General features: G+C 40.9%; 1 protein-coding gene across 3 annotated transcripts in view; it reads right to left on the bottom strand.

The window, feature by feature from the left end:
- Nucleotides 1–272: 272 nt before the first annotated feature.
- The window catches only part of LOC133632367 (gastrula zinc finger protein XlCGF57.1-like), a 29,636-nt gene continuing 21,372 nt past the window's right edge, over nucleotides 273–8,536 (bottom strand). For 2 of the 3 annotated variants that reach the window (XM_062024752.1, XM_062024751.1), the window contains one exon: nucleotides 273–4,599. In XM_062024752.1, the coding sequence (XP_061880736.1) occupies nucleotides 2,786–4,599 (1,814 nt within the window). In that variant the 3' untranslated portion in view covers nucleotides 273–2,785. Of the gene's footprint in view, nucleotides 4,600–7,536; nucleotides 7,618–8,536 lie in introns of all 3 variants that reach the window. The other variant, XM_062024753.1, reaches the window with a different exon arrangement.

The following is an 8,536-nucleotide window of genomic DNA, read 5'->3' as shown; positions in this document are numbered from 1 at the left end:
AGCATATAAAATATTCAATTGTGTTACATCGCAATTTATTATATTGAAATTAGCCATGTAAATAAAATGGGTACGGTCTGACCAATCACAAGTCAGTAGGAGCTGCTTTGTTCTCGTGTTTGGAGAAAGCGGAAGAGCGATTGTCAGCCTGACATTGATGTGTCTCTGAGAACTGAACACATTTTTATAACTTATAACAAAATGTGTTTATACAGTAACCTGCTCACATGAGTCACATTACAGCAGGGGTGTCAAACTCATTTTAGCTCAGGGGCCGCATGGAGGAAAATCTATTTCCACGTGGGCGGGACGGGTAAAATCCTGGCATGATAACTTAAAAATACGACTATGACAACTTCAGATTGTTTTCTTTATTTTACTTCGGCCCAAAATAGAACTTGCACATTCTGAAAATGTACATAGCTCAAATAATCATCTTGACAAAACACTTCAAGTTGGATAAACAATTCTGAGGGTAAAAAAATGGTCCACTTTCAAAAACACCTTGAAGAACAATGAATTTAGACCTATTCTCAGTGTTTCTATGAAGCAATTAAACTTTAAGTCACAACCCATCTAGGATTGAACAAAAAACAAAATCAAGCATGAATAAAAACTATTCTATGTATCAACTACCTCATTTGTCATTTCCACATATTAATCCTGTGCTAACTCAACAAACCACACAAACTGAGGTAGAAACTATTCAAGAGTGTTGAGTTACTTCCTGTCTTCTAGACATAATGTGTATTGATAGAAAAATAAAAGCTGTGCAATGTGTGAACAATTTCAACAAAGCACAAATAAAAAGTTAAAAGACTGACAGTATTGCAGTAAATCACACACTGTTCACTTTCTTTACATTTGCACAGAAGACAATCATTTTCACAGAACTATATCAGTGTGCAGTGTCTCATGCTGCATTTTAAGTGGGGTTACTGATTGCTTATTTTACTCCTGTTTTACGTTGGGTGGAGGGGGAGGAGTCACAGTCCCGCTTTACCGTGTACCTCTTGCTTGGTATACTTGCTCGCTGTATAAACTATTTCCTTGCCTAACAGAATTGCTATTGCGACATCCAGTGGACACATTTAGAACAGCAGTTTCTTTCATTAAAACAACAGCCGAATTTTACACTTCGCAAACTCATCTCGTGGGCCGGATTGAGCCTGTTATGCCCGAATGTCGAGGGAGGTGGGGGTTGGGTTGTGGGTGTTGGGGGTTAATTGTTCATATGTCTCTGATTTGCACATCAATCAGTCTAAGGAGTAAAAGTTGGCATTTTTTTTATGGGAACAGTTACCCAGCATCACTTATGTGTGTCATATACAGCCTGTAGAAGTGTGCGTATGACAGCTATGAAGCTGCCGTGAGTAGGGTTGGGTATCGAGTATCGATTGGAACCGGGACTAACTTTCCGATTTTCCCGGAATCGTTCAAAAGTTTAAATTTCGATTCCTAGTTTCGATACCCAGTCCGCCGACCGGAAAAAAATAATAAGTCCGCCGACCGGAAGAAGAAGCCGCTGAACACCAACGAAGAAGCGCCCACCGCCGGAAGTGTTAGCATAGCCGAGCCTATGTAGCCGAGCGAGTCAGTCAAGCATGGATAGCGGGCGTCGGCGGTCGAAAGTGTGGCTTTACGTTACTAAAAAAAATGAAATATCGGCGAAATGTAACACGTGCGACAGGACTGTTTCGTGCTTAGGAGGATGCACGTCGAACATGATGAAGCACCTCCGAGTTCATGGAGTACATATAAATGCGTGTCCTGTCTTCGACGCGCTGCGCCGACTGTCCTCCTCTGCCTCTTCCTCTTCCTCTGGCTTCGACGCCCAGCCTGGCACCTCGGTGACTGCACTGCAGTCCGAATCCAGTAAGTAAAACAATATATATGCAATAAATAATGTGTTTTGCGCCAACGTTGAGGCAGCTAACAAATTAGCCCGCATATTTTTTCATAGACAATTTACAACCTGCTAGCCAGGCTCCGCGATGTGCTCTTTCCTGCAGCATCATACACTTATGTGTAAATGTGTTTTCATGAGGTTTTCAAAAATAAAGCTCTCTTGAGGAAAGTGTACCCCTGGGAAAATGTATTCATAATTTATAATATTTATATTCAAGTTCATAGATTTGATATTTATATTCTAGTTGAAAACAGACCTGTGAGGAATTTATAGTAAAGTTCATAAAAAGTTAATAGAATTAAAATTGATGGAGAATGTCAGACTATTTAATTCAGAAAGACTGTAGGTTAGCTAGCTCATTTAAAATATCCTAAACTTTTTTTTGACCCTGCCTCTTAAAAGAATCGGAATCGACAATCGTCAGGAATCGGAATCGTTCGAATTCAAACGATACCCAACCCTAGCCGTGAGGCAGTGCAAATTTTCACGTCAACTTGATACATTTCAGCTTTGCCTTAAAAAAGGGCGTAGTGCAGGTTTTTGAGCGTGCACAAACTTGACACATGAGGCCCCAGGTCCCTGGACTGAAGAAGGAGTAACCAAGCACTTGAAGCATCATCTATCTTACTGTTCAGGAAGGTTTCAGATACAGAGAAGACATGGGGTCATGAGTAGATAAGATTATGCTCCAAATAATCCAAGTTTGTATGAATACCTCAGATATTTGTGAAAGAAGCAGTGAGGAGGTCCTGGGTAGGGTGGATGTCACCACATATGAGCAACATACCACAAACTAAACAGCTAATTGGTTATTTTCCCTTGTGTGTTCTTAAGTGTCTTACATTATGTTGGAACCTTTTACAGCACACTGAACAACTAAATGTTTTTTTCTCCAGCGTGTGTTCTCATGTGTCGCCACAAAGAGCTGTTTTGATTAAAACTTTTACCACAAACTGAACAATTAAATGGTCTTAGTCCAGTGTGTGTTCCCATGTGTCCAGTCAAATATCTCTTAACAGAAAAGCTTTTGCCACAAACTGAACAATTAAATGGTTTTTCACCTGTGTGTGTTCTCATGTGTTCAGTCAAATTACTCTTATCAGAAAAGCTTTTGCAACAAACTAAACAATTAAATGTTTTTTCTCCAGCGTGTGTTCTCATGTGTCGCCACAAAGAGCTGTTTTGATGAAAGCTTTTACCACAACCTGAACAATTAAATGGTCTTTGTCCAGTGTGTGTTCCCATGTGTTCAGTCAAATATCTCTTAACAGAAAAGCTTTTGCCACAAACTGAACAATTAAATGGTTTTTCACCTGTGTGTGTTCTCATGTGTTCAGTCAAATTACTCTTAACAGAAAAGCTTTTGTAACAAACTGAACAATTAAATGGTTTTTCTCCTGTGTGCGTTCTCATATGTTGCGGCAAACTCCCCTGAGCAGAAAAGCTTTTGCCACAAACTGAACAATTAAATGGTTTTTCACCTGTGTGTGTTCTCATGTGGTCAGTCAAAGTGCAATTAAAAAGAAAGTTTTTACCACAAATCGAACAGTTAAATGGTTTTTCACCTGTGTGTGTTCTTATGTGTTGAGTCAAATTCCTCTTAAAAGAAAATATTTTACCACAAACTGAACAAGTAAAAGTTTTTTCTCCTGTGTGTGTTTTCATGTGTTCACTCAAATTGCTCTTAACAGAAAAGCTTTTGCCACAAACTGAACACTTAAATGCTTTTTCTCCTGTGTGTGTTCTCATGTGTTGGGTCAAATTCCTCCTAAAAGAAAAGATTTTCCCACAAACTGAACAAGTAAATGTTCTTTCTCCTGCGTGTGTTGTCATGTGTTGACACAAAGAGCTGTTTCGAGGAAAGCTTTTGCCACAAACTGAACAATTAAATGGTCTTAGTCCTGTGTGTGTTCTCATGTGTTGAGTCAAATTGCTCTTAACAGAAAAGCCTTTGCCACAAACTGAACAATTTAATGGTATTTCACCTGTGTGTGTTCTCATGTGTTGAGTCAAATTACTCTTAACAGAAAAGCTTTTGCCACAAACTGAACAATTAAATGGTTTTTCTCCTGTGTGTGTTCTCATGTGTTCAGTCAAATTCCTCTTAGCAGAAAAGCTTTTGCCACAAACTGAACATTTAAATGGTTTTTCTCCTGTGTGTGTTCTCATATGTTCAGTCAAAGTGCATTTAAAAGAAAAGTTTTTACCACAAATCGAACAGTTAAATGGTTTTTCGCCTGTGTGTGTTCTCATGTGCTGAGTTAACTTGCTGTTTTGAGTACAGCTCTTAGCACAAATTGAACAACTGAAATGTATTTTACCTTTCTTCCTCTTAGAGCATTCAAATTGTTTGTCAGTGTGAGTCCTCATATCACCTTCACAGTCTGTATCGCTGCTCAAAGTTACTTCAACCTCGTCTTCAGCCTCACTATCTGATAGTGGAGCTAAGATGTTGTCTACTTGTGGTTTCTCTTCATCATCTTCAGTCTTCCCAGAGACAACAGTCAGTGGAAACTTGGTGTAATCAGCTTCCTCTCGTCCTAGAAGACACTCTCCCTCCTGAGTGATGCAGAGTTCCTCCTCTTCCTTTTTAATGCAGGGTGGTTGTGGAGTCTCCTGCTTCAAAGTGGAGCTCTTCCCTTCCGACTGAGGGGGAAGTTCTTCTGGATTACTGATCAGCTGCTGGACGTCTGGAAGACACAACACATAGACACTTTACACACTTTCTTCTATGTACTGTATGTGTGTGTAGTGTTTCATGGCCATTCATTTAGTGCCTTGCCAGAATGATGGATCAATGTTTACATGACTTGACTGATATTTTTGACAAGTGAAGCGAGACTCACAGAAAATAGAAAACATCCGTTTCTATGGATATTAAGATACTACAAACTAAAAAATGGGGTGACGGGGGGGCGATATGGCCTTTTATTAATATCTCGATATTTTTAGGCCATGTCACGATACACGATATATATCTGGATATTTTGCCTTAGCCTTGAATGAACACTTGTTGCATATAATCACAGCAGTATGATGATTCTATGTGTCTACATTAAAACATTCTTCTTCATACTGCATTAATATATGCTGCTTTTAAACTTTCATGCAGAGAGGGAAACCACAACTAAGTCAATTGACCAAAAGTGTATTCATTAAACAGTTATTAAGCAGTGGCACAAACATTCATGTCATTTCCAAACAGAAAGTGGAAGATTGTCAGAGACATTTTAAAACAAGCTATTAGTGCACTTTTGTGCATGATGTCACTAAGATGACATATCAAAACAACACTAAATTAAAGTGCACTTTTTGTACAAAACGCCACTACAATAGTTTAAAACAAATAAAGTGCACTTTTGTGCATGATGTCACACAAGATATTTCAATAAGTGTCAAATAAAAATGAGCTGCATAATAGGAAATCAAATAGTGTATGTCCTTCGCTATGTGGTAGGTTCCGGCGGACGTTATCTCCTTCTGTTGTTGACTATTTGTTTCATACGGTGTTGATGTGGAAATTGTTGCTTGGGCATTTTGTGTGGCACCAGCCGGAGATGTTGACATGCGGAGTTTCAAGCACTCTTCATTCTCTAGCAGGTGACTTTTCAAATGATGCTACACATTAGCAGTGCTGCTACTTTTTGTAGCAACGCTTTTGCCGCATAATTGTTCAACATCTTCCCGCTTGAAGCCAAACCACCGCCAGACGATGGACCCCCTGCTGTTTTTCTTGGGAATTATTTCTTCCTTCATTTGTTACCAGATTTGCACCTTCTCTCTCTCGTATTACCACTCGCACCGCACTGCTAGCATCACAGCTAACGTTAGCCATGCCGCTACCTCTCTGCTCCGCGAGGGCGTATGACGTTGCACGCGCGACAGTGTGTGACGTATGTAAGAAGGTGCGCTTGTTTTATGTCTCTGTGAGAAGGAGAGACAAGAAAGAGTGGGAAACGCATGCAGTGTAATGCCCGCAGCTAAAAGCAACTGCGTGAGAAGGTATACTCCAATATCACGATATAGTCATTTTCTATACCGCACAGAGACAAACCCGCGATATATCGAGTATATTCCATATATCGCCCAGCCCTGTGGGGGGTGGGGGGGATCATCCATCCATCCATTTTCTACCCCTTGTCCCTTTCGGGGTTGCGGGGGGTGCTGGAGCCTATCTCAGCTGCATTCGGGCAGAAGGCGGGGTACACCCTGGACACTGAATTTTTGACCACTCCTCTTGACAAAATTGGTGAAGTTCAGCTAAATGTGTTGGTTTTCTGACATGGACTTGTTTCTTCAGCATTGTCCACACAGTCAGGAATTTGGGAAGGCCATTCTAAAACCTTCATTCTAGCCTGATTTAGCCAATCCTTCACCACTTTTGATGTGTGTTTGGGGTGATTGTCCTGTTGGAACACCCAACTGCGCCCAAGATCCAACCTCAGGGCTGATGATTTTAGCTTGTCCTGAAGAATTTGGAGGTAATCCTCCTTTTTCATTGTCCTATTTACTCTCTGTAAAGCACCAGTTCCATTGGCAGCAAAACAGGCCCAGAGCATAATACTACCACCACCATGCTTGATGGTAGGATGGTGTTCCTGGGTTTAAAGGCCTCACTTTTTGTCCTCAAACATATTGCTGGGTATTGTGACCAAAAAGCTCAATTTTTGTTTCATCTGACCACAGAACTTTCCTCCAGAAGGTATTATCTTTGTCCATGTGATCAGCAGCAAACTTTATATGAGCCTTAAGGTGTCGCTTCTGGAGCAAGGGCTTCCTTCTTGCATGGTAGCCTCTCAGTCCATGGCGATGCAAAACCCGCTTGACTGTGGACACTGACACCTGTGTTCCAGCAGTTTCCAATTCATTGCAGACCTGCTTTTTGGTGGTAACCGGTTGACTCTTGATTATCCTGACCAATTTTCTCTCAGCAGCAGGTGATAGCTTGCATATTCTTCCTGATTGTGGCAGTGACAAAACTGTGCCATGCACTTTATACTTATGAACAATTGTCTGCACAGATGCTCTTGGGACCTTAAGCTGCTTTGAAATGGCTCCAAATGACTTTCCTGACTTGTTCCAAGTCAATGATTTGTTTGTTAAGATCTGTGCTGAGTTCCTTTGACATTCCCATTGTGGCGTTTGTAACCGAGTCTAATGACTGCATCACATGAGCCATATTTAATTGGGCTCAGAGAAGTCAACAGGTGTCGTCAATCATAATCACTCACATGAAGTTAAAGGCCTACTGAAAGCCACTACTACCGACCACGCAGTCTGATAGTTTATATATCAATGATGAAATCTTAACATTGCAACACATGCCAATACGGCCGGGTTAACTTATAAAGTGCAATTTTAAATTTCCCGCTAAACTTCTGGTTGAAAACTCCTTTGGATATGACGTATGCACGTGACGTAGCCAGTAGAACAGATGTATGGCTCCCCCATTGAGGCCAATACAAAAAGCTCTGTTTTCATTTCATAATTCCACAGTATTCTGGACATCTGTGTTGGTGAATCTTTTGCAATTTGTTTAATGAACAATGGAGATTGCAAAGAAGAAAGTTGTAGGTGGGATCGGTGTATTAGCGGCTGGCTGTAGCAACACAACAAGGAGGACTTACTTGGATAGCAGACGCGCTAGTCGATGCTAGCCGCCAACCGCATCTGTGATCGGGTGAAGTCCTTCGTCGTTCCGTCGATCGCTGGAACGCAGGTGAGCATGGGTGTTGATGAGCAGGTGAGGGCTGGCTGGCGTAGGTGGAGCGCTAATGTTTTTATCATAGCTCTGTGAGGTCCGGTTGCTAAGTTAGCTTCAGCGTCATTAGCAACAGCATTGTTAAGCTTCGCCAGGCTGAGAATTATTAACCGTGTAGTTACATGTCCATGGTTTAATAGTATTGTTGAACTTCTGTCTATCCTTCCAGTCAGGGATTTATTTATTTTGTTTCTATCTGCATTTGAGCCAGATGCTATCACGTTAGCTCAGTAGCTAAAGAGCTTCACCGATGTATTGTCGTGGAGATAAAAGTCACTGTGAATGTCCATTTCGCGTTCTCGACTCTCATTTTCAAGAGGATATAGTATCCGAGGTGGTTTGAAATACAAATCCGTGATCCACAATAGAAAAAGGAGAGAGTGTGGAATCCAATGAGCCAGCTTGTACCTAAGTTACGGTCAGAGCGAAAAAAGATATGCCTTTCACTGCATTCTAGTCCGTCACTCTAACGTTCCTCATCCACAAATCTTTCATCCTCGCTCAAATTAATGGGGTAATCGTCGCTTTCTCGGTCCGAATCGCTCTAGCTGCGTTGAAAACAATAGGAAAATATGAGGAGGTGAACAACTGACTACGTCACGCTACTTCCGGTACAGGCAAGGCTTTTTTTAATCAGAGACCAAAAGTTGCGAACTTTATCGTCGTTGTTCTATACTAAATCCTTTCAGCAAAAATATGGCAATATCGCGAAATGATCAAGTATGACACATATAATGGATCTGCTATCCCCGTTTAAATAAAAAAAAAAATCATTTCAGTAGGCCTTTAAGAGGCCATGCCATGAAGCTAATTTGATTTGATTGTAACTTTTCTACACAACCAAAATTGATAATGTATGTTGCTGT

Source organism: Entelurus aequoreus, linkage group LG17 (genome assembly GCF_033978785.1).
Source record: "Entelurus aequoreus isolate RoL-2023_Sb linkage group LG17, RoL_Eaeq_v1.1, whole genome shotgun sequence".
NCBI classification, from domain to species: domain Eukaryota; kingdom Metazoa; phylum Chordata; class Actinopteri; order Syngnathiformes; family Syngnathidae; genus Entelurus; species Entelurus aequoreus.
This window is presented reverse-complemented; position numbering and strand designations above follow the sequence as displayed.